Raw genomic sequence first — 27,198 nt, 5'->3', positions numbered from 1 at the left:
TCTTATGAATCTGGGTGTCTCTTCCTCTATCAGTACTATTTAGTACACATGCACTAATGCCATTGCCGTGGGAGCACTTACTGACACTTATTTTGTAGGTGGTAAGGGCTCACACGATAATCCTGCGCTAAATATTAGAGCATGATAATGTCCTCAGACATGACATGCCCTCAACAACAAAAATGTAAAAAAAATTCAGATTTGGAACTTACCACAGGACACTTGAGTGTGTCCCCGTGATAAGCCATTATAAGCTGCAGTAAGTGCACGTTAGCACTTACTGCAGCTTAGTAAAAGGACCTCTTAGTTTTAGTTTAAGACGAGGCAACACAAATGAACATTTACAAGGAGACTGAGGAACAAGCCCAGAGGGTTCTAGAGGATCTGGCCTAAATCTTCATATCAGTAGAGGGTGGGAATCTCCTGAGGTCAAATGGTGCTCAGATTTTCATATTTATTAATCAAAGTAGTAGTATAACAGACCATAAGTTTAAATCACCTAGGTTTGAGAGAATGATACATTAAACCGTGGAAAACTCTGCTAATGGAGATAGTAATTCTAGCTTTAAATGTAGACAGGTGCCAACATTGGTTGACAGCATTATAAACTGGGATGTGTGCATGCAGATTAGCGGGCATTTGCTCTTATTGTGTCCTCTCTCTAGGTAAGGTATCTATGAGTGTGGCTGTTTTTGGTTATTGTCACTGACATAATCTACTTAAAATTGTAAGGTACTGTAAACATAGATTCTCATAGGTTTGTGTGATGCATATCCATCAATTGTATATTTTCTGTACTGTGGAAACTCACTTTTTGTCTCTATAGCTTCCCCAAGATGCCTGATGAGCTCTGCAGCTAGTCCCTCTCCTCCTGCCATCTGATGCATCAGTTTTAATGTGCTGGAACAGCTGGGCAGGCAATCTCCTTTGATTTCCCAGTAGAACAAACCTCAGTCACAGGCCATCTGTATGCCTCAGATCTTGAACTCAGCAGAAATACTGAACTCTCTGATCCATGCTTTCTCTCTCTAATACTCAGGTCAAGATTTTTGGGGTCTCCTCTCTATTATCTGACTCTGCTGTCAACAGAACTTGCGCTGTCTGCAGGACATCTCTGCCTGCCCTCAAACAGTTTTGCTTGGGACCAGCAGACTAAGAGGAAAAAAAGACATCTCTCCAGAGAGCTCTTCTCTCTGACTACAGCAAGCTGCTATTGGAAGTCCTCAGATCCTGTGAAAGATCATGATGGTGTTCCATTTTTTTTTCTTATGCCAGTCCTGCTACAGTTAACCCTGTTCTTTCAGAAAGCTGAGCTTCAGAAACTACTTGTAATGCAGGAAAACAACTGACTATAACTTCTACAATTATTAACATGAACACTGATATTTTCAGGTAGCTAGATATTCTCACAACTTCTTTTTATTGGAAAATTCAAAATTTGCATAATATGCAAAGAAAACGCACCATTACATAAAATAAAAATAACAGGAGGCTGGAGTGAGGGAGGAGTCAAGATGGTGGCAGGTCCCTGATGCTTTGCGCAGGTTGCCCCCTGCTGGTATCTGTTTTCCTGAGGAAACTTCTTTCTTTTGACCCTATGCTGTATACCAAGAAGAAAGGGGTAGTTAGGACACTACCCCCACCGGCTCCTGGTGTGCCCCTGTCCCAGCTTTTGATCATCCAGTTTGCCAGTGGGACCTCAAGGGTAGAAGCCAGTAGTGTGAGTTCCTTGTTGGGGGAAGGCAGATGAGCGCCTCCCCCATTAGAGTACGAAACATCTCTCTCTTTCTCCCCCGACAGTGGGTCCCCTGCTGTGTCCAGCAATGAGAGCAGAGGCCCAGAGTGCACCGAGCACAAGAGAAGAGGTGGTGTTGGTATCACGAGGTAAGGTAGGAGCCCCATTTGGAGAGCTGCTGGTGGATGGGTCATCTGGTGGCCAATTGGAGGCCCCTGTGGAAATAACTCTGGAGTCCATTTGGAGTGCTCTGCAAATTGTGAACTCTACTGTAATGAAGACTTCAATGGAGGTAACAACTTTGGTAAATTTGATTCCTTAATTAAGATGGTGGAAACTTTAAAAACTGAATTTTTGTGTCAAGTTGAACAAATTCATTCAGAGATTAAACGTCTGCAAGAATTTAAGAACGCAGAGGTTGTGGATAGACTGGCTATTTATAGGCAGATTAAGTTTTTGGAAAATTATAACAGGAAACTCAATTTATGTATTTTGAATTTTCAAAAAGCTCTGGCCATTTCCTTCTTGGATATCTTCAAAAAATATTTAGTTGAGATCTTGAAGTTTTCTTCTGATCTTTTGCCTCCAATAAACAAGATTTATTATCTTCCTGTTTAAAAAAAAACAAAACCCAAGGTGAGGTTGTAGGTTCAGAACCTGAACCATGGATAGATTTTAAAAATATCTCTGAATCTACAGAATGGACCACGTTGCCAGTGTCTTTGGTTTTTGAATAAGATGTTAATTCTATAAAGAAACTATTTTTTAGACACTCTCAAGATCTTTTTTATGATCCGAAGATAAGAATCTACTTGGATGTTGCTAAAGTTACCCAAGAGAGGAGGAAAGCTTTCCTCTTAATGAGACAAGATGTCAAGGACCTGGGGGGAGGGAGGTACTTTCTTGTTAACTTTTCCTTGTAAATGTAGGATCAGATATGCTCAATCTAAGTACATATTTTTTGTTCCAGAGCAGTTGTGCTCATTTTTAGACTTGAAGAAGTTACAGTGTGTATAACAACTATGCCTTCATGTTAAGTATAAGGACCTTGAGGTAGTACCCGTTAAGCCTTTTGTTAATAATTGGTTTCCTTTGTTTAATCTATGATTTTCTCATCCCTCTTTCTCTCCTTTTTATGGTCTAAAGAAGGGTTTATGATTGTATGATATTCATTGCCTGTATTATTTAATGCCTGTATCTCTATGTTGAAGAGTTATCTTGATAGTTCATTTATAAATTAATAAATATAAAATAAAGAAAATAACAGAAATATCTCTACAGTAAGCATTGGTGAAATAGCTCACATTACATGAATCCACTTACCCAATAATCAAAAGAAAAATGATACAAAGAAACATACATAGAATTAATCCCACCCCACAGTAGGACCATTCTAAACTATTCTAGGAGCATTAATTATCAGAGAATCTAACCTCATCCAAAACAAACAAACAAAAAATACCTAGGAACCTTTACTATTATTCAGAAAAGTTTCAAGTTGTGTAGGATCAAAGAAGACATAATTCTTCTCCTGCCAACCAACTAAACATTTGCATGGGAACCACAAATCAAAGTAGATTTCAAAGCAAGCATGCAAACTTTAAATTCCAGGAATTGCTTCTTTCTCAATTGGAAAGATCTGAATTCTTTGCCCACAAAACAAGGAATTTTTATTTTTAACGTAAACTTTAAGAATCATCAATTTATATGAGAGAACATGACAAAGAGGGTAGCCCTTATTTTAATATCATCATGAGAACTTTCAAGGAAATTAGTCAAATCTAAACTAGCTCCCCCAGGGGAGTCAAGGCCACCCTCAATAGGGTTTTCCCACACAAATGTTGAGAGATATAATAACATTGATGAATTGATTTCTTGAGAAGCTGAAATTTTTAGCACCTCCTTAAAATATTTATCCAAGGGAATCTTGGATGAAAGCAATTTTGATGGAGGAAAATTAAAAAATCTCAAGTTTTTGGAGCACATTGAATTTTCTAATCTCTCCATTGCAAAACACAATGTGAGACTATCTTTAATCACTGAAATTCCTGAAACCTGAGGAATGGAAATCTGAGGCTCCAATCCTTGGAGTCTTTTATCCATTGAAGCAAATTTAATGCCCATATCCTCTAGGTTTTGAACATTCTCATGCTTGAAAGTACGTAACTGCTGAACCTGAGATCTTAGCGTGGATTCAGTCCTGTCACCACAGTCCAAATATCTTGCAAGGTAATATTTTGTCCAAATTTGGGGGGAAGAATATCTCCAACCCCCCACAAAGGAAACTGAGCCCAAGGTCAGACCATCTGGTGCTGTCATCACACCCCTATCAAAGACTGGATTACTAACCAGAGGAAGCAATAAGGTGCTAGGAATTGGGGGGAGGGGTGTCCTCTCTAGTAAGCTAATAGAAGCTCCTTCAGGAGAGGAATGTAAAACTACTTGGTTACTGGTAGGCGTAGTATATTTATCCATAGGACAGGCATATTATATTTATCCATAGGACCTTGAAGAGGAATACACAGTTACTGCTGCCTTAGGTTGAGCCTTTTGGTTTTTTCCCCATGATGTCAAGCTTACTCATTGGTGCTTCAAGAGCTCCTAAGAGCCCCTGTGGCTGCACATCATGGGGGCTGCTTGGTTTTAAGCTGTTCTGGTGGTGTCTACAACTGATGTCACTCTTGTGCTCACAAGTCCTCCAAGCATACCAGAAAGTTTGGGAACCTCCAAGAGTCGTTGCTCTCACACCAGCAACTCCTTCGGATGACAGGCTCCAATGAGCCCACAGGGCCTGCTCGGTTTTAAGCTGTTCTGGTGATGTCTACATCTAACGTCACTCTTGTGCGCACAAATCCTTCAAGCATCGCAGCAAGTTCAGAACCTCCAGGAAGGCATCATTTGTCTCCCTCAGTCCAGCAGCAACTCCGGATGACAAACAGGTTCCTAATATTCTCACAACTTTAAAGTAGTTCAGACTTACAGAAATGTAGCCCATGCTTGTGTCTTGCCCGTAGGTAGGGGTTAAGCAGAACATCAAAGTTAAATATCTCTTTACAAAGAAAGAAAGAAACAGTACAAGGTGAGGTTAAAAACTCAAGCATAAACATGCATTTTATACAACTGAGAGTAGATACATTTTTTTTCATAAGAGAGTAGATAAAAATGATTCATACTTTTAAAATACCTGTACCACTGTCAGAAATGCTTCCCTAATAATTGTTCATCTTTATTGTTATATTGAAACTCTGAAGTTCAGGAATAGGAGTAGTATAAAATGCAATGATTGGGTTGATTAGGAGAATGAAATTCCGAGTGAAGGAGATAGTATAGGCTTCAAAACCAAATTATTCTAGAAAAGAATTTATAGAGCATAAACATGTCTCAGGCCCTGAGTTACTATTTTTGCCAGAAGACATTAAACAAGTAAACAATAACAGTTACCAACTCCCCCCCCCCCCCCCCAAAAAAAAAAATGTCAGAGGGCTTCTCTCAAAGGTTATTATAACATATCCAATTGAGTGCCTTCATGTTAGAAATCAATCTTTGTGTAAACGTAGCTGCTGTTTTTGAGGAAATGGCATATCAGATGATCAGAAAGTAATCCCTTGGTCTTTTATTCATAGTAACATAACAAATGAGGGCAGATAAAGACCAGCATGGGCCATCTAGTCTTCATTATGGATGAATAACTTCATTTGGAAGTGATAAAATACAAGTCTCCGATGAGAAATAACAGACCATGTAAACAGGAGGCATGTATAATCATTAAGAGGATTTAGGATAAAATAGCTGCTGGGTCCAACGGATTCGGCCTGACCTTTGCAAGAGCATTTTAGCTGAAAGGTGATGATGAATTTCTCAGTTCAGTAGGTTAAATGGTGAAATAATCCATGTGACCTTGGGTAAGTCACTTTGGGGTAAATTCAGTAACAAATTAAGTATAAAAAAACTGGACTTTAACCTAATATTGTATAATGGCAGAGTTGTGCTCCAAATCTGTTGTACAATACTAGTATAAGTTAAGATTAGGTATGATGACTTATGCTATGTCTTTAGCTAGTGTAAGTTGTAGCACCTAAATATGGCAGTTGGGCACATAAATACAACTATAGTTTCAGAGGTGGACAATCAGTGGCAAGCATACATTGTGGATCTGTCAGCTCTGTCTTCTTTTAACCACGGATATTTATTTATTACATTTGTGTCCCGTGCTTTCCCACACATGGCAGGCTCAATGCGGCTTACATAGTAACAATGTATGTAATTACAAAATTGTAAGAAGAATATACAGTTAGTGGTTAAACGCAAAAACTGATGATTATTGACATCTTATTGAAATACACTTGGGCCATACACCTAAAATGTGTCCTTTCTTTCCTGTGAAAATAGATTCTGCCGAGGCTATAGGGGGCAGTGTTGGGGTCTTTTTTTTTTTAAGTCTTTTCCTGTCACATGGCTCCATTCAAGATGCCTAGTAGTGGAAACAGGAAGTGATGCAATGCATGCGGTAGTGCCTGTCATCTTGAAAAGAGGCGTGGCTGTGATGTCACTTCCTATTATATCACCATAAGGGGTGGGGTTTGGGGTGGGGCTATGCAAAAGGAGCAGGGTTTGGGGTGGGGCTATGCAAAAGGGGCAGGGTTTGGGACGGGGCTATGCAAATACGGTGGGCAACGTGTGGGGCTTGGGCAGGGTCAAGGCATCATATCTGGTGATATCATCCAAGGGGGTGGGAGTGGGCATGCTTTGGGTGTGGCTTAGATGAGGACATCAAAAGGGGCAGGGTGGGCATGGCTTGGGTGTATCCTCATATCTGATTTGCTGAAAACCTGTAAGTAGGTATGTCACCTGTCAAAATCAATTAATTTTGACAAATGCAGGTAAGGTACACTACTGATATCATATGATAGCAGATGTGGTGAACCAATGGCTTCACAGATCATTAGCAACTGGGAATCTGGGGTATAGGGATAAAAGTTAGATTTTTTGCCCTCTCCCTCTCCCTGTGAAAATGTGTTTTGCTTCCCCTGTCATGTAAGAGGTATTTATACTGATATTGTTTAGAGAAGTGAAGAGTGAAAAACAGCATTTCCATACGGGGACAGACCGAAGGTCCATCAAGCCCAGTATCCTATTTCTAACAGTGGCCAATCCAGGTTACAAGTACCTGGCAAGATCCCAAAACAGTATAATACATTTTATGCTGCTTATCCTAGAAATAATACAAAAAGCAAACGAAAAATGGCTCAGCTTTGTCTGTATATATTTGTAAAAATACACAACTCGAACCAGACAAAACAAATTTACTGCAACAAAGATATGTTGACTAATGAAGGTGTCTCATATCATCACAAAAGCCTGTTTATGCCAACTTACTTTTCGGCTCACAAGCCTGTGAAAGTTTGTAATCATAGACCACCTCCAGCCAACCAGTAGTGCCCAATGTCCATCTTCTATAGAGGCCTAAGTGTCAAAGTGTCTATCTATTTATTCATTAAAACATTTGTGCTCAGGCACAAAAATCAATAAGTGCACTACTGTTCAAAAATTAAACACTATTGCAATAAATTGACGAATAATGCAAAAAATTAACTTAGCTTGATAATAATGCTTATTCTCCGTGTTGCAGAAGTTTATGCCCTTGAAAAAGCAGTTGACCGCGAAACAGGGTCCTGTCGGGCTTACAGCGATACCGGAGTGGTCAGTACGTTGATATATTGAACCCTTGAAATATGATAAGCTCCAGCCCAAGAAGACGGCTTACATTGCTCAGAGCTATCAAGCTAAGTTAATTTTTTGCATTATTCGTCAATTTATTGCAATAGTGTTTAATTTTTGAACAGTAGTGCACTTATTGATTTTTGTGCCTGAGCACAAATGTTTTAATGAATAAATAGATAGACACTTTGACACTTAGGCCTGTATAGAAGATGGACATTGGGCACTACTGGTTGGCTGGAGGTGGTCTATGATTACAAACTTTCACAGGCTTGTGAGCCGAAAAGTAAGTTGGCATAAACAGGCTTTTGTGACGATATGAGACACCTTCATTAGTCAACATATCTTTGTTGCAGTAAATTTGTTTTGTCTGGTTCGAGTTGTGTATCCTAGAAATAAGCAGTGGATTTTCCCCAAGTCCATCTTAATAATGCTTTATGGACTTTTCTTTTAGGAAGTTATCCAAACCTTTTTTAAACACCACTAAGTTAACTGCTTTTACCATATTCTCTGGTAAAGAATTCCAGAGTTTAATTATACGTTGAGTGAAGAAACATTTTCTCAGATAATTTACCACTTTGTACCTTTATTGTGTGCCTCCTAGTGCTAGTAATTTTGGAAAGAGTAAACAAGCGATTCACTTCTACCTGTTCCAGTCCACTCATTATTTTATAGACCTCTATCATATCTCCCTTCAGTTGTCTTTTCTCCAAGCTGAAGAGCCTTAGCTGCTTTATCCTTTCCTCATAGGAAAGTCATCCCATCTCCTTTATCATTTTTGTCGCCTTTCTCTGTACATTTTCTTAACTCCACTATGTCTTTTTTGAGATGTGGTGACCCAATTTGCACACAGTATTCAAGGTGCGGCTGCACCATGGAGTGATACAAAGTCATTATAACGTCTTCATCATTGTTTTCCATTTCTTTCCTAATAATAACTAACATTCTATTTGTTTTCTTAGCTGCCACCATACACTGAGCAGAGGGTTCCAATGTATCATCAACTGTGACACCTAGATCCCTTTCCTGGTTGGTGACTTCTAATGTGGAACCTTGCATCACGTAGCTATAGTTAGGGTTCCTCTTTCCCACATGCATCACTTTGCACTTGCTCACATTAAATGTCATCTGCCAGTCTCGTAAGGTCCTCTTGTAATGTTTCACAATCCTCTTGTGCTTTAACAACTTTCAATAACTATTTGTCTTCAGCAAATTTACCTCAATAGTTACTCCCCATCTCTAGATTACTTATAAATATGTTAAAAAGCAGCGGTTCCAGCACAGACCCCACTATCTACCCTTCTCCATTGAGAATACTGACCATTTAACCCTACTCTCTGTTTTTCTATCTTTAACCAGTTTTTAATCCACAATAGACCACTACCCTCCTGCCCCATGACTCTGCAGTTTCCTCTGGAGTCTTTCATGAGGTACTTTGTCAAATGCCTTTTGAAAATCCAGATACACACAGCTCCCCTTTATCCACATGTTTGTTCACCCCTTCAAAGAAATGTAGTAGATTGGTGAGGCAAGATTTCCCTTCACTAAATTCATGTTGGCTTTGACTCATTAATCCATACTTTTGAAAATGCTCTGTAATTTTGTTCTTTGTAATGGTCTCTACCATTGTGCTGGGCACTGATGTCAGGGTCACCAGTCTATAATTTTTCAATCCAGATAGGGACATCTAAAATTGCGGTACGTCCATATGGCAAGAGGGAGTGGACTGAGCATGTTTTGGTAGGACTAGGGTGAAGCCAAAAGTTGGACATCTAACTGTTATTTTTTCAGTTCCAATAATCTTTATTGAGGTTTTCATTTAACAAACTCTGGGGGTCTTTTACAAAGGCACACTAGCGGTTTTAATATGCGCTAAACGCTAGAGATGTCCATAGAAATATAGGGGCATCTCTAATGTTTAGCACATGCTTTTTTTAGCATGCGCTAAAAACGTGTGCCTTTGTAAAAGGACCTCTCTAAACAGAACCGGACGAAAAAACCAATAGTGATAAAAGTATATATGTTCTGGATAGAGACATTTACTGGATGTCCAATTCTGACTGCAGAAGGGGAAGGGACGTCCATCTTCAAAAAGATTGATGTCTGCATTTTGACCTGCTACTTGACATATCCAGATTACAGAAAAGTGCACCAGTTGATCAATTTTCCACTGAATGGAGTAAGGAAAGCAGGGCATTTTTGAGGGGGTACTTGGGGTACTGAGTACCGGCACCTTTTCCATTGTCTGCTAAAATTGACCCATGGACCCCAAGTTTTAATGATAGAGCTCAGGCTCTACACACCAATTCTGTCTTGTAATAGATTCTGTGACTGGTTGCAGGGGGTCTGGCTATTATGGGGTGGGTCCCTCTGATCACCCCACTCCTGAAGGGTGGCTTAGCAATTGAGTACTGGCACCTTTTTTGCTAGAAAAGACACACTGAAGGAAAGTCACAGCAAATGTTTTCCTGTCACTGGAGGGCTAACAATATGTAAAAAAAATAAAAATAAATTTTGTAATATGAACATTCCTATGCTGCCACACACTCATCCATGTCCTTTTTTTTCCCCGTTCATTTTTTGAACATTTCAGGAAGTCTTTTGCTAAAACTTAGCTTGAGTTATCTGCAGCAGGGCCCATAGGATTAACTGGGCCCTGCTGCAGATAACTCAAGCTAAGCTTTAGTAAAAGACCCCCTCAGTTTGTAAAGTGGGTATTCATGCTTGATGTAGTCCTTTCTCATGCGTGTTAGAACAAGCTGTATGTCTCCAGATCTTGTTTTAAAATACATGAGAAACAGATGTCTGTTTCTGATGTACAGACTTGGATGTTGTTTCTTAAAATTCTATGTTATTAACTCTAGTTGATAGTTTCTTATTACAAGCACTGTATTGAAAAGAGTAATTAAAAAAAAATTGTTTCAACCAGGAGGGACACTTTTATTTCAGTTAAAACCATCCTGTACCTTTCTTCCACTGGTGCCTCTATATAAACTTTCAAATTTATAGACTGGCAGGCATGATCCATTTTCAAACATTTGTTAGAATGTTGTCTTGAAACATAAAAGTAAGTTTCCTTTTTTTTTTTTTTTGTATTTGCCTTACAGGAGGACAGTTGTTTGCCCGATTATTGATGTAATCAGTGATGACACATTTGAATACATGGCTGGATCAGATATGACATATGGCGGTTTTAACTGGAAACTTAATTTTCGCTGGTATCCAGTTCCTCAGAGAGAAATGGACAGGAGAAAAGGAGACAGGACCTTACCTGTGAGGTAAAGGTGATCTGAAGCGGTTCAAGAACCTTAAATGTTTCAAAGTTAATCCAGGAAAAGAACAAGATGAAAAAAAATGCAGTTTACAGTTTGACTAGCTTGACAACCTGTGAAAGTCTCTGATGGAATGTGTATTCACTCATATCATCTCTATTGATTCACCTTGCTCCAGTGTGGTGGCATTCTGTTCCAAATATTTCCTCCCCTACAATCTGCCACTGACTTAACATTCCCTCTCTCAGCCCATTGCCCCCATCCCTAGCAGTCACTTCTCACTTCCCCTCCTTGTCTCTGACAGTCACTTGTTTCTCTGTCAACTCCCTTCCTTGTCCCTAGCATTTCTCTCTCACCCCCCTCCCCACCAATCTCCAGCTGTCACTTTTATTTTCTCTGAACTCTACTTTCCTGTCTACAGTAGTCATGTTCTCTATCTCCCGTTTTTCCCCCCACCCCATGGCAATCATTTACTCTCACTCTTTCAAACCTACTCCCTACTCCCAGTCCCATCAGTTACTTTCTGGGAGAAACATTGCCTATCTACTTCACCCTCAGGTCAACATAGATGTTGACTTGCCTCCTTGCTTGCAGTCCCTCCAGTGTGGTCCCTGCAAGGTAGGACCTCCTTCTCTGTGGCACCATCCCTTAAAGTAACTCTTGTTTGTCCTGTTTGTCTGTCCTAATTAGATTGTAAGCTCTGTCGAGCAGGGACTGCTTCTTCATGTTCAAGTGTACAGCGCTGCGTACGTCTAGTAGTGCTTTAGAAATGATAAGTAGTAGTAGTAGTAGTTATAGCTGCTGCTGCTTAACCCTCTCCTGGAGCCATACCCTGCCAGATGCGCAAGTCGCTGTCATGCATGTTGATTGTGGTAATCCTGAAAATCCAACTGGAGAGGTGTTCCTGCATGAGAGGGGGAGAAGCACTGCCCTACGCCTAAACACTGGCTCCTTTGTGCTCTCTTGGAAGCCAATGTCCTGAGTGATTAGTACATAAGTATTGCCATACAGGGAAAGACCAAAGGTCCATTAAGCCCAGCATCCTGTTTCCAACAAGATCCCAAAAAAGTACAAAACATTTTATACTGCTTATCCCAGAAATAGTGAATTTTCCCCAAGTCCATTTAATAATGGTCTATGGACTTTTCCTTTAGGAAGCTGTCCAAACCTTTTTTTAAACTCCGCTAAGCTAATCGCCATTACCACATTCTCTGGCAACGAATTCCAGAGTTTAATTACATGTTGAGTGAAGAAAACTTTTCTCAGATTCGTTTTAAATTTACTACATTGTAGCTTCATCGCATGCCCCCTAGTCCTAGTATTTTTGGAAAGCGTAAACAGACGCTTCACATCTACCCATTCAGCTCCACTCATTATGTACATATGTGCGACTGTGCTGATGCTTGAATGTGTACACCACTCCCTGGTAATCTGCAGACAGAACACAGCTGTTATATAGATTTTTAATATTTAAAAAAATAGCACATTGTGCCAGTTGTACTAAGCATTTCCATCACAAACACAAACCCTCTGATTCTATATATATGGTGCACAAAACTGTGTGCACAAATTTAGGTGTGTTCACAATTTAATCAAGTAATGAACCAATTAGTGCCAATAATTGGGTACTAATAGTCAATTATTGGCACTAATTGGCAATAATTAGAATTCATGCACACATTTTGCTAGGCACTCCACGCTGACTACTGCAACAGCATCTTCATTGGTTGCAAAGCCCAAATCCTGAAAAAACTCCAAACCGCCCAAAACACAGCAGCCAGACTCATTTTTGGTAAATCTCGATTTGAAAGCGCAACTCCACTCCGTGAAAAACTACACTGGCTCCCTATCAAAGAACGAATACACTTCAAAGCCCACACACTGATCCACAAGATCCTCCACGGAGAATCTCCAAGTTACATGACAAATCTGTGCCTAATTTAGGTGTGAGGATTTACATCAGGTTTCAGTTGGTATAAATCCTCATGCCTAAATGTTAAGCACTGATCCCGGTGGTAGGCGCTATTATATAGGTGGCGCCCAATATGAACCATAGTTTATAGAATAGTACTTAGTGCTTATCTTTTTGGCACCATATATAGAATTTGGTCCAAATTGGAACAGCCCTTATGGTACATCTGACTATCTAGTTAAGCCAGTGTGCGTTATTAAACATTCTCTCTAGTGTGTCTGACTGACTAACAAATCTGTCCTCCCCAGAGAGTTGTGTAAATTCCCATTTTGCTTGCCCGCTAGCACTTTCTGCCTCTCTACTGTAGACTAGCAGAGCTCAGCATTAGGGATCACTGAGCTGCAGACTTCTTGATCTCAGAAGACACGGATTGTGCTGGATGGGAAGAGAGGAAGGATGGCAGCTAAGAACAGTCATCTGCTTTCGATGCTATGTCTTGCTCGCCTTCTTTTTAGCTCAGAAATTAGATGTGGCAGCTCTGATCCAGTATCTGAATGACAAGCAACACACTAAGGAATAGATCTCATTCTTTTTTTCCTTTTTAAATCGTAATATTTTTTCTGTTCTTTGCATAAAGTGGTAGTACTACAAGGGAGATTTTTTGAAAAGCAAACTGCATGATTGGATTTTAAATAAATTTACACAATAGAAAGGACTCATGTGCTGCCACACTAAAATGCTGACAAGCAGGCAGTATTATTCAAACTATAACCCACCAAATAGACAAAATGTGGGGACTAAACTTCCATCCAATATCCTAATAGTGTCCCAAACATATACATTCACTGCAGGATTTGTAAAGTTTTTGTTCAAACATAAGCAATTTACTCCAATTTATTTTCGGGGTTCATCAGATCTGAATGCATCTCACATCCATATGAACAACTTTGTTCTTTGTGTTCCAGGTGCAATGGTGTGGTGCAAATCCTCATTGAATCCCCTTCTTCCCACTGTTTCTTTTCTAAATCATATAGGTCATATAGTTTAATCAATCTAGCAAAAATTTATTTTTAAAATGTCTCCAACATGTCTTAGGACATCAACTTATCTTTAAATGACGGCAGCTTGTCAACGCTAGGGAACCCCCACCGACATGGCCAGGTTTCGCTAAAAGCTTTATCAAGGAAGAGGCTCTCTATAAAACAAAAAACAAATATAATCAATTTTATGCCAACATATTGTAAATACGGAGTAAATCTAACGTTATAACCTAGTACTCTACCGTAACATATTTCCTTCGCTCCTGCATCAAGAAAATGGCCGCGGCGTCTTAGCGCGGAACTGACAATTTTAAAGGGCTACAGCTGATCACACAACCAACCCTCAGATTGGATAAAGCAACAACAGCTCCAGCCTATCAAATTGTACCATAGACCACCAATCTATTTCAGCATTAAGTCCATCAGGAACCAGAGGTTTTAGCTGAAAAATCCATCTCTGCTCCTTAAGATTTAAAAACTGAGCAATGTTACCACCCTCCCATCCCATACATATATGATGTGTACAAGAGTGATGATGATCTAGCCAATGCTGTACCAAAGGCGCTGAAAGAACCTGGTTCTTTATTCGGGATTTGTGCTTGTTTAAACGTAATTTAATGGACCTACTCAATCTACCTACATACATTTTTTGGCAAGGGCAGACTATCACATAAACCACATTACTAGAAAGACAATTGGTATCTGACCTAGCATATATGGGCCGTGCCCTATCCGAATATTTCCAGCTAGCACCCTCAATCATAGTATCACACCATTGGCTTGAACCACATCTTGAATGTCCCAAAACAGTGGGGTTATCATTTACATAGTCAAATCTTTTATACGATACTAATTCACCCAACGTTTTACCACGTTTAAATACTCCTATGGGATGATCAATAAAGCATTCAAAGATTTGTAGCACGTGCCAATGACGATGGATGCTCTCCAAAATCTTCGAGCTCAAAGATGAATAGGGAAGAACCACAGTTAATTTCTCTTCTTGGTGTTTACAGTGATATTGTAACAGCAGCTGTCTATTTGAATATTTGGCTCTTAAATATGCTTTTTTGATCACAGATCTAGGATACCCTCTATCTATAAAACAACGAGTCATTCTACTCGCTAGATCTTCAAACATAGAAGGCTCTGAACAGATTCTCTTAATTCTTAATTCTTAGAAATAGGCAAGCTGGTTTTGAGATGGTAAGGGTGGAAACTAGAGAAGTATAGAAGAGTATTTCTCGAAGTTGGTTTTTGGAACAAGGTAGTCTGTATCCCATTCACAGTTCTAAACAATCTCACATCCAAAAAGTCCAATACCTGATGCTTCTTGTTGAGGTTATTTCACTGCCTGGAAACATCAGGCTGCAAAGCAACAGCCTGATGCTCCCGGGCTAGCAGAGCAGGGCCCCCCAAGCTTACTGTCCCCTACAGCTCAAGCCTCACCCCGGGGGGGAGGGGTTTTTTGAGCAGGAGTGATGCCCAGTTGGTCTTGGCCAGTCCGGCACTAGCCACAAAATGGCACTCGTAGAGCTAGTCTCACACAACTATGGCTAAGGCTCATATTTCCATATAAGGAAACATGACTCATAGCGGCAATTGTCATTTTGTGACTGGCGCTGGACTGGGCAGAAGTGACTGGGCATCGCTGTGGCATGAGGCTACCCTGGTGGAACACTTGAGGGGGCCAAGGGCTATCTGGGAAGTGGGGGGGGGGGGCAGGGGTAGCAGGGAGTGGAGGACTTGGCCCTTGTGGTGGGTGGGATGGCTAGGGGCATGAGCTAGGTGGGGAGGCCCTCTGTGCAGGCCCTGGAGCACTGGGTCTCAGCTTTGTGACCAGATGCTCCCAGGCTGCTGGAATAATGCCATGTGTGAGGTGGCTTATTTTAAAATGGGATTCAGCAATAATACAGGTTGGTGAATTCCATGTGAAATCAAGGTGCGGTAAAAGATTGCCTTTTGCTGCACATTGATTACTTCCCCTCATAATGTTCTAAATATATATATATTTAATATCCATCACTCCTGAATTAGTGTTGACTAGAAAATAGCATTGGATTTTGTGTATTTCTTAATTTGGTTGCTTAATTATTTTGGGTTTCTTTAACTTGTCATTTATCCTTATTATAATTGAAATCTTTCAGTAACAAAAAGAGTGCATTTACTTTTTAAGCATGGTTTGCAACAGGGCGATATATCATATACCATTAAAGTTGAAACATGAAACAGGTGAGATCACCAGTTTTTAGTGGTCAGTTTGACTATCCATCCATCCATGTCTCTTTGGACATATGCAAACAGACCTAAATGTATGGTGAATGAGACCACCAGCTCCTGCTGTTCTTCTGACTGCAGAGGGGCAAGTGAAGGAGTTAGAGGGGGGTGGGGGGTCATCTCATTACTTCTCTGCCATCTGAACAGTTGGAAAGACCCACAGCAGTCCCAGTGCTGGAGCTGGAGGAGGTTTCTGTTGGCTGAAGATTAGATTGGAGAGGGAGGGGAGAAAAATGGATGTAGAGGGAAGGAGAGCTTGATTCAAACTTTGTCCCTCCTCTGCTTCCACATAAAGTATCAGCCCCTTCTACACTTGCATTTCCATCTGCAACTCACTGCACACACTGTAAATCCATCCGTAGTTATAGGTCGCTGGCCAACCCCCCCATATCACTTGCAGGCACAGTCCATACCACCATATACTCACAGCCACACTCCCTTGAACTCACACAAATGATCCCCCCCCCCCCATTCATATACAAGCCAAAATCCCAAATACTGCTTCACACAACTTACACATACCTCATGCTGTGCATTTACAGCCACCCGGCCACTATCAATGCAGTTGCACACTCAGTCATTCACTCAGTGACACACACACCCTCAATGAAACATGCACTTTTTATTATTTTTGCATATTGAAGACTGTTACGTTGCTATTCAGTGGCCTTATAAAATCATATCACTACCAGTGATTACACAGTTATTATAGAATGGTCCTTTTTTTAACTAAATCAATAATTTTCTGTTTTCCCATTGAATTTGAAAAAAAAAATCCGTATTTTCTGGTTATGTTCTCTCTCTCTCTCTTCCTTTTTATATTTGATAATTTATTTTTTTTGTCCCATCCTTTGTCATTTATCTCCTAAGAATGTTGAAAGCAGACTGTTTCTGGCCTCATACAGGATGCTAATCAGTTCCGTGACCATGTTGTAGATGCATACAGGTCATTCAGTAATTGCTGCCCATTAGAACTATGAAGTTCGTTTTGTCAGTGTAAGTTGTTTCTAGAGTATAGTCTTTGACAGTATGATCTATCTGTGTACCATCTTCAGACACAGGCTTAGAAATTGCAATAGTGAAGATTTATATTCCATTTTTTCCAACTGTTACTTAATTCTTTGTTCTAGCAGTCTTTGATGCAATAATCTATAAAGCATGGTATTGAGCATTGATATATGGATAACTGAAAATAAAATATATTCAAAGAGGCTTGACTACTGCAATAGTTGATGATCCCTGGAGGGAGAATTGCAGGAAATATTCAGATTTTGCCAATAGCCACTGTCATCATAGATGAAGATATTTATGATCCATTTGGCAAAGAAAATTACCCGTTAAAGCCTGAAGATTTATATTTGAGATGCAGAGGAGATGGCACCATTACATGTACTTCACTAATACCTTTCACTCTGCTTACAGACATTCTATAGCACTACTAGACGTACGCAGCACTGTACACTGGACATGAAGAGACAGTCCCTGCTCGACAAACAAATAGGACAAATAAGGGTTAAGGGAATTAGTAAGGTGGGAATGATAAAACATGGGTACTAAACAAGTGAGTAAGGGTTAGGAGATAAAAGCAGCATCAAAAACGTGGAGTTTTAGCATAGATTTAAAGACGGCCAGAGATGGAACTTCACGAACCAGCTGAGGAAGTCTATTCCAGGCATATGGTTCAGCAAAATAAAAGGAACGGAGTCTGGAGTTAGCAGTGGAGGAGAAGGATTCAGATAAGAGAGATTTACCCAGTGAACGGAGCTTCCGGGGAGGAGTGTAGGGAGCGATAAGAGTGGAGAGGTACAAAACACAAAGTAATATGACCTGTTAGCCAGCATGCTGCTGTTTTTTCCTGGATTAAGAACCAGCTGATGTTCTTTCAACCAGTTATCAACTGATTGCAAGCAATTTTGTAAAGAATGTATATCAGGGTTATTAGAGGTAGTAAAGTGGATAAGAAAGGTAGTAACCACAGAAGGGTCTGAAGAAGATTTTTTCAATACAGGTCACACAATTGCTTTCTTCAGAGAATCAGGCACTAAGCCTTTAGTCAGAATATGGACCATGAAATGATGCAGTATAGTAACAGTTCCAAGTGCAATCATTTAAACCATTGGGAGGGAATGGGGTCGAGTTTGTAAGTCATAAAATTCATATTCAACAGAGTTTTAAAAAAAATTGTAAGTAGAAGGAATATTAAAAGTATCCCAAACAAGACTGGGAGCTGATGAGACCACCTCAAAATAATCAAAATAAGGATAGCATGCTGGGATTCCAGATCTCAGAGAATTTACCTTTGTGATAAAATACTGGGCCAACATGTGTGCTGAAGGCAAATGGATTATTTAGATTTGAAAAGATACAATAAAGTTCCTTACTAGATTGTGGAGCTTTTTGAATTTGCTTGGAAAAATATGTCTGTGTGGCCTTTTTTTAGATGAGCAAGATACAATTATTGTTGTTATTTCACTTTTTGAGAAGATCAGGGGTTCTATGCATTCTGCAAAGATTTTCTGCACATCTAACTTGACGCTTAAGAAGGTTCTTGCCATGATGATACCAGGGTTTATGTTTAGCATGGAAGTCAGTTATAAAAACAAAAGTGGAGATATAGCATCTAATTTTGATCTCAGCAGAGAATTCTATAGGTCTCTTGGTCCTCCAATGAGAAGGTGGAAAAGTCAGAGGGAAGAAGATCTAAAAAGGGAAACAGAAGAGCAGGGTCAGTTGTGGCAAGTTTCTAGACCAATATGTTGGGGCTGAATGAACAGAAAGAGCAGTAAATGAGAAACATATCAGATAATAGTCTGACCATGACACAGGAATAGCATAAAAAGTAGAAAAATAGATATGTGGAATATTGGAAATGACTAAGTCTAAGGTATGGCCTGCGATGTGTGTAGGAAAATGAAAATGTTGTTCAAGACCAAAGGTAGAAAGCATGGAGAGATAAAAAGCAGGATGAGGTTGGGGTATCTACATGTATATTGAAGTCATCTAATATAATAAGGTTAGGAAATATGGTAACAGCATCAGCTAAAGATTGCTAAAGTAAATCCTAGTCTGATGGTGAAAGAGAAAGTGGACAGTGAAAAAGGAGTAAGTAGAGAGGTGGTATAACAGACACTTCCTCCAGAAGAATTTCAGAGTAGGGAAACTGCGATGTAGGGTATTCCTTCACCATCCAAGAAACTGGGAAAGCAATGGCAAGGCCACCACCTCATCTACATTGTCTGGTAGAAGAGTGTACAGAATAGCCTGGTGGGAAAGAGCAGTATAGATAACATTCCTCTCCTGGGAGAAACCATGTCTCCACCAACCCAATAAAATCACAGTGGGCAGTAAATAAGATTACCAGTCTCTCTAATGTGCAGAGCCTTGAGAGAGAGGGTCGGGTCACCGGTGTCACCCGTAAAAGGCTGGAATGGCTTCAACAGAATACATTGAAGAACTCCAAAAGGTGAGAGTAGAAAAGAATGAGAAAAAAGTAAATATTAGCTAAGTGAGGGGCACCAGGGTAGGGCCGAGAACTTGTTTGCATTTCAAAAGCTATACTTGGGGGTGGGGACCTGAGAGAGAGCCGCAAGCAGGTCCAGCAGGAGAGGGAGTGATGCGGACCATACACAGTGAAGGGAGGTGTGGGAGGGAGGCAGAAGGTGGGCAATACATGATTTATTATTATTAATCACAATTACATTTTTAAATCATGATTAATTGATGCATTAATCGCAATTAACGTGCAGTTTTCATCCTGATTTTGTACTTTTTTTCAGTTTGCTTTAGTCATTCAATTTGTAAAATTTACTTAATGGACACTAATTTACAACATGTTGTTTGTGGGTTAATATGAATTAAATCTATTTACCATGAAATACATTTTTCAAGGCATACTAATGAACTGATTCCCCCTTATTCTATAAAATTGTTCCCCCAAATTTGTGACTAGCTTAAAAATTTGCACGCAAAATTTATAGAATAAGGACAGTTGTTGGCTTAACGTAATTTAATAATGAGATGCTAATTGGCATTAACAACTAATTGGTTATAATTGATGTTAATTGATGCTAATTAGCACTATTTGGCAGTTATGTGCATAACTGCCCATAGCCAGGATTCTATAGGTTGCCAGCTCAAATTCCAGAGCATGCCATTATAAGGGGCATGGAGCTGAAAGGGGCCTGGGTAGGTCAGGGGCATGTCAAACAGTTACACATGCAGATTATACAATAATTACATTAACGCGGCTAACTGCTGACATCTGAGAGCATTTACACCAGCCATTTGTTGGCGTAAGTGCTCACGCTTAAAGTTTTATTCAAATTGCAACCCACCAAAACAGCCAATGTGGGGACTAACAACTGTATAACTTATTTCAATGTCCCAAACATTCAAGCTTTTTTTTATATAAAGCAGATATCTTATGATTGCAATAGAATAAACAGTATAGTTATTTTATTTGGGGATCATCAGATCTAACCGCAGCACAACTCATATGAACAATTTTGTTCTTTCATTTCAAAGAAAATGGTTGTGGTGCGAATCCTCATAAGATCTCCCTTTTCTAAATTTTTCTTTGCTTTTCTTAATTTTACATATTCATATTTATATTCCATAATAGTCCATTTTATAAAAGTGAGCTATATGCTTTTAGTCCGACTTGTCTTAGTGTGGCGGCAACCTTAACCGCAGGAGAACCTCCACCGACGTGGCCAGGTTTCGCAATACGCTTCTTCAAGTTTATGTGTCTAAAGTTTGGCACATAAATGTGGGCTTGGCTAGTATTCTGTAATGGCAATAATGGGAAATCCAGCACATGGTATATCAGATTGAAATGATATTTTGAATAGGATTTGACATTAGGAGTTTGAATTCCCCTTTTTTTTCTAATATTGAAATTCAAATACAAGTCAGCAAGATTTCAGTTCCCTTTTATCTGAGAAGCTGAAGCAATTTAGAGAAATTTCAAAGTGATTTTTTAAAAATTTAGACTCCCGGAACATTTGAAACGGAGTTGCTGTTCTGACCTAATCCACCTCAGATTTTTAAATGGTATACAAAACAGTTCTATGACAGTTATAATTTATAGTTTATTAAAACTTGCTATACTGCAAAAACTGATGTCACCCAGGTCTCACCAACCAGCTCAGTCTCAGAGCTCCTTCCACCCCGTCTGACCCGGGTCATCAACAAAACATCCTTTTCCAACCCCCTTTCACAAGGCTCACACACACCTCACTCCAGTTCCAATTCAACTTCATTTGAGCTTGGGAGTAGGTTAATGGTCCTGAATAGAGATCCAGGGTGTTGGGAGTTTTAGAGAGACTCCATAGGGGTATTTCTCTCAGTTCAGAAGCAATCACCTTCTCTTCACGCAAGGAATCCATTCCTTACTCCTGGAGTTTTATTTAATGTAAAATGGCTTTACTAGAACTTCTGCAACCAGCAGTCAAACACTTCAGAACTCTTAAGATATTGTACACCGGAGCCCATCAGCGAATAATCTGTCATCTCACTTCACTCGTTAAGTATGTGAACACTGTATATATTTGCATAATCTCTTGTCCTTTACCCTTCCTGTTGTGCCAGCAATAAATCCAAGGCTGTTCTGGTTACTCCTGATATCAATCCAACTCCTTCAGGTACAAACCGTTTAAACTGTACTTCTTCTTGCGATGCACCTTGCGCGGCTGCACCCAGTGGTGTGCTAGTACATTTTTAACAACAGGCTCGCTCTCTGGGTGTAGCTAGCCTTGCAATTTTGAAGGAGGGGACTGGGGGGGGGGGGCAACACATTCCTGTCACCCCCATCCAAGCGCACTAGGCATTCCTTTGCTGGCAGGGATGCTGAGCCCCTCAACCTAATAAATGAATTGCTGCCACTCCCCACTTCCCCACTCCTTGTCTCTGGCTCTGAGCAGCATGTTGGGACTTCTTGTGCATTCTCAAAGCATGCACAAGAATTCCCGGCTTGCTGCTCAGAGCCGGAAACAAGCAGCAGGGAGTGGTGGTAGTCTATTTGGTTGGTGGAGCTTGACAAAACCAAAAAACTTTATGTAACTTTAATATACATTATATTGGTACAAATGATGTGTATCAGCCAGTTTACAAATAATAACATACAATAAATATTCTTTACTATAAATTCCATTTGGCCAATTGATTTGCACAGAATGCTTTGGCTGATTTTTTCTGCGCTCGTGTATCTGTATCCAACCTTTTTTTTTTCTATTCATCCAAGATTTAACAAATGGAGTTGCAGCCCATTCTGCTCTTTTCCCAATAACTATATTGACATTAAATGTGATATGTGTTTTAGAAAAACATGGTCTTTTGACATACATATATGCTGAAGATGTCACCATTTATAACCCATTCTCTAAGGAATTACTTGACATAACTCACATGATTAGTCTATATTAAATATGTATTAAAGATATAATAAAGATTGAAATAATTTGCAACGGTTGTTGATTAGATTATACATGATTAGTCTAGGGATAAAACTTATGGTGGAATTGTGTGCTTCTAATTTCAAACTAAAACTTAACACAGATAAAACTAAGATCCTAATCATAATTAACCCTCACCATCCTATGAATCTTAGTCACTTTACTACTAAGAACGAAAACTCATTCCCTTGAGTCATCAAGGAAAAACTTGGGAGTCACAATAGATCGTTTCCTCACCCTTGAAAACCAAGTCTCTAAGTTGACTTCGAGTGTCTTTCACTCACTTTGGAGACTAAAGAGATTAGGCCATTTTTCTCTAAATCTGTCTTTTGTACTTTGGTTCAATCCCTTGTCCTCACCAAATTCGACTATTGCAATTCCATCTATGCTGGACTCAAAGGTGGTCTTCTCAAAAAATTACAAACAGCTCAAAATACTGCTGCTCATCTTATATGTAGATCTCCTCACTTCGCCAAAGCCACTCTTTTATATGTGCTACATTGGTTACCAATAAAAGATAGAATATCATTCAAATTATGGGGTCCTTTTACTAAGGTGCACTGAAAAGTGGCCTGCGCTGGTGTAGACGCGTGTATTGGACGCACACAGGTCCATTTTTCAGCACACCTGCAAAAAAAAGGCCTTTTTTAAAGCCAAAAATGGACATGCAGCAAAATAAAAATTTGCACGCGTCCATTTTGGGCCTTAGACCTTACCGTCACCCATTGACCTAGCGGTAAAGTCTCACACAGTGACCGTGCGGTAATTGTCTACACACATAGAATGACGATTACTGCCAGGTTTCCGTCACGTTCAGGAAAATAAAAATTATTTTCCAGCACGTATGGCAGACACGCGTACAAAACAAAATTACTGCCTGGGCCACGTGGTAGCCAGGTGGTAACTCCAAATTGACATGTGTTGGACACTCATAGGCACCTATGCGGATTAGTAAAAGGGCCCCTATGTGTTTTCATTCACCAAATTCCGTTTGGTCAAGCCCCATCATATATGAATAATCTTATTGAATTACCCCCTCATAATGCTGTTTCTTCTTCTAGAGAATAGCTTGTCTTACATTTCCCTATCTGTAAGAATGTGATATAAAACAATTTTCTCTGCTAATTTCTCCTATCAGGGCACCAGAATTTTAAATTCTCTTCCTAAATAAATCAAGTTTACAAATGATTACCTAACTTTCAGAAGTCTTCTAAAAACAAATTTTTTTCAATCTGGCCTTTCTGAATACAAAGAACTCAATCTGAACTTTACCCACGTCCTTTTTCTAATCTCATTTCTTCTACCCCCCCCCCCCCCTCCCAATCTAGTCCTGCCTAATTATGCTCTCACCTATCCACTCTTAATTATTTGTTTGTCCTTGAGATAGTGTAAATTGCTGCTGGTTACTTTCTGAACATATATTAATTTCCTTATTCAAGTTATTGTAATTTGTGTTATATTCTGTACATTATTATTTTGTATTGACTTATTGTTTGTTTGTAAACCACATTGAATTTGAGTCTATTTCATGCAAATGTGGGGTATAAATGTCATGAATAAATAAATATATGATTTACTGTCAGACTTTCTCACCCTTGTACAAACTACATTCATTAAACTGAAACCTCTTTCAGCTTCAACACCCATGGAGATAGGCGTTTGCATTCGATTATGCCCCTCCACATGTCTCTTCACCAGCTATCTATGGTGCAGTTAGTTCTTCATAAGGACAAGTAGATGGTTCTAGTATATCAAAACTATCAATATTAACAATGTTTTCATCATTGTTTCTCTCTGGTAAAATACACAAGTTCATGTGTTGAATTACATTTTCTAATAACACATTCCTTGGAAGAGCAATGAATTTACTACTTTTAGTAAATGGAATATCTTTAAACTTATCTGACTTAATCAAATCCTCAACTTGAGATTCATGGTTTCCAGTACCAGTCCTTAAATTTTCTAAAGCTCTTATGGTACGTTTGATCAATTTGTGTGCTTTCTGGATGTTAGTTAATCTTGTCTGCAATGCAGTTGAAAGTAATGGAAATTCCTCAAGAATGTTAATCATTAAAGCATGGAGTTGCAAGAAATTAACGTTAGCCAACCTCTTTGCCAAACCAGAATAAACAGAAGAATTGGAAAAATGCACATATAGGAGGAGATTCTATATATGGCACCTAAAAAAAATCAGTGCTGAAACCTAGATTTAGGCACTGATTATAGAATATGCTTAGTTGATATGTCAGTGCCGATATCTGCTTGCATCCATTTACACCAACGAAAACCTGGTGTAAATCTCAGTGCATAGATTTAGGTGCACTGGACCATATTCTGTAACCAGGTGCCTAAATTTTGGCGTGCCCATGAAAAGCCCATTTTACCGCCCATAACCACACCCCCTTTTACCTTTACGTTAGAAGTTCAGTGCACGGTGTTACACAATATGCTTAGTGAGTTGTGTGCCTGAATTCTAATCAGTGCCAATTAGTGCTCATTAGTGCTTGTTAAGTGCTGTTATCAGCGCTCATTAGCTTGTTAAGCCAATTATGTTACACGTGATGTTATAGAATCTGCGCCAATTTCGGCACCTCAATCTAAGTGCATTATATAGAATCCGGGGGATAATGCAGGATAAGCATGCCACATAGCAGTAGCAGCTTGTAAACTACGTGCTGCCCATCTTGGCCCTAGTACTTGACCAATTTTAATAATTTCAGTTTCAAGTTCTTTAGTTATAGTTTCTAGCTCAGTTTGATTTTTATTAGATTGGTGATAAAATTTACTTGCTTTATTTCAGATATTGGCTCATCAAGTGATGCAATCGATGATTCAAACAGTGCCAAATGATGATTTTAGGAAACTTTGCTAACAACTTTGCAGCTACTCCAAATTTTCTTCCCAGCATTGTATTAGCACCATCAGAAAAAAATGCAATTAAATTTGCTTTCAAATATTCATTATCAAAGCCATAATCGTTTAATGTAGACAATAATGTGTTGAAAATAATCTCTGCTGTGGTTGATGCCAGTTCTTTTAAATCATCAAATAACATTACAGGTGCAGGGGCAAATTGAGTTGCACATTGGAGATAAATCACTAGGGTGCTTTTCTTTGAAAATGAAGATGCCTCATCAATTATGATACAAATTTTGGCATTTTCTTCTATAATAATCTTAAATATTTCCATCTTAATTTCATTTGCAATATGTTCTGCTATTCTTGTTGCACTGTACCGTGTATGCAAACAGTTGCCTCCATCAACTTCATTTATCTCTTGTAATTCTATTGCCCCCTCAATATCAGACAAAGGTCTATTATGGTTTACTATACTGTAAATAGTATTGAAAACTTTTACAGTAGCCTCAAGATTTGTATTATTTAGTTTATGCACTAAACTGGAAATTGAGTCCTTAGCTGATTCTTTTAACAAACTTTGAATTATAATGATATTTAGAAACATCGTGTTCCTTAATTTATTTCCATATAGAAGCTTGCCTAGTAGTTTTATTACTGCCATTTGGAGTTATAAAGAGCCCTGTTTACTAAGCTGCACTGTAGGCGCACTAACCTTTTAGCTTGCGCTAAAATTAGAGACACCCATTATATTCCTATGGGTGTCTCTAATGTTAGCATGCGCTAACAAATTTGCGCAGCTACAGCTTAGTAAACAGGGCCCTAAATATACACTCCATTCCTTGGAGACAGGGCCGCCGAGAGGGGGGGGCAGAGGGGACAAAATTCCCTGGGCCTGGGCATCCAAGGGGGGCCCGGCACCGGGGTCAGGCCACCGGCGCTGCAGTTCCCGGTCTTACCTGCCTGCCTCCTCGGCTCCGGGCCCCCTGCATTCGAAGCGGCAGTCACAGATCGCCTCCCTTCGGACCTTCCCTCCCTGTGTCCCGCCCTCACGGAAACTGGAAACTACATCAGACGAGGGTGGGACACAGGGAAGGAAGACCAGAAGAGAGGCAATCTGCGACTGCCGTCATGAATGTAGGGGGCCTGGAGCCGTGGAGGCAGGCAGGTGAGACCGCGGACTGCAGCGGCGGGGGGAGCGACGGGGTGGCAGCGGTGGGGGAGCAACAGGGGGCGGCAGCGGCGGGGGGGGGGGTGGAGGCGGGGTGGCCTTGCCCCGGGCCCGGCCTATTCTCTCGGCGGCCCTGCTTGGAGACATTGACATGCTTTCCTGCCGACACTCCTAAATGCTGAACTTTTGAACAATCCTTAAACATCCAAATTTACCTTTTTTTTTTATTTCAAGCCGTTTGTACTGTTCTGTAAACATAAATAATTGTTTATCTGTCCAGCAATCTGGAAATGCAAGATTATCTATTTTTTCTTTTGATGAACATGATGGATTTTCTACACTGATTGGCCATTCAACGGATTTGAAATTTGGTTCTGCTGAGTTCTCTCTACAATGATTTTTGTTCCCATCATTTTCTGTATCTGACTTCATGTTCTTCACTTTTAAAAAATGTAATAGATCACTTTGAGGCTCATTTTCAAAGCACTTAGCCTCCCAAAGTTCCATAGAAACCTATGGAACTTAGCCTCCCAAAGTGCTTTGAAAATATGCCTCTTTGTCATTTTAACATTTTAGGGATTGCAAATTGAAAATAATTTGTTACATTAGTAAAATGTATGATTCTAGTTAATGGTTAACCTAAAATTGCTGTTACTGATAATGACTTCTTTGCATAAAATTTTAAGCTAAAATACTTACCTTCTTTTTCAGTTTACAGTACACCTACAACTCCAACGTCACTTGATATTTTGCAAAATCCACTGT

The 27,198-nt window shown here is 39.6% G+C and overlaps 1 protein-coding gene across 1 annotated transcript in view; it reads left to right on the top strand.

Annotated features, from left to right (window-relative positions):
- GALNT13 (polypeptide N-acetylgalactosaminyltransferase 13) overlaps positions 1-27,198 on the top strand; it is a 408,240-nt gene that overhangs the window by 233,094 nt on the left and 147,948 nt on the right. The window contains exon 5 of the mRNA XM_030210028.1: positions 10,561-10,731. Within this exon, the coding sequence (XP_030065888.1) occupies positions 10,561-10,731 (171 nt within the window). The remainder of the gene's footprint in view (positions 1-10,560; positions 10,732-27,198) is intronic.

This window comes from Microcaecilia unicolor, chromosome 7 (assembly GCF_901765095.1).
Source record: "Microcaecilia unicolor chromosome 7, aMicUni1.1, whole genome shotgun sequence".
Taxonomy (NCBI): Eukaryota; Metazoa; Chordata; class Amphibia; order Gymnophiona; family Siphonopidae; genus Microcaecilia; species Microcaecilia unicolor.
This window is presented reverse-complemented; position numbering and strand designations above follow the sequence as displayed.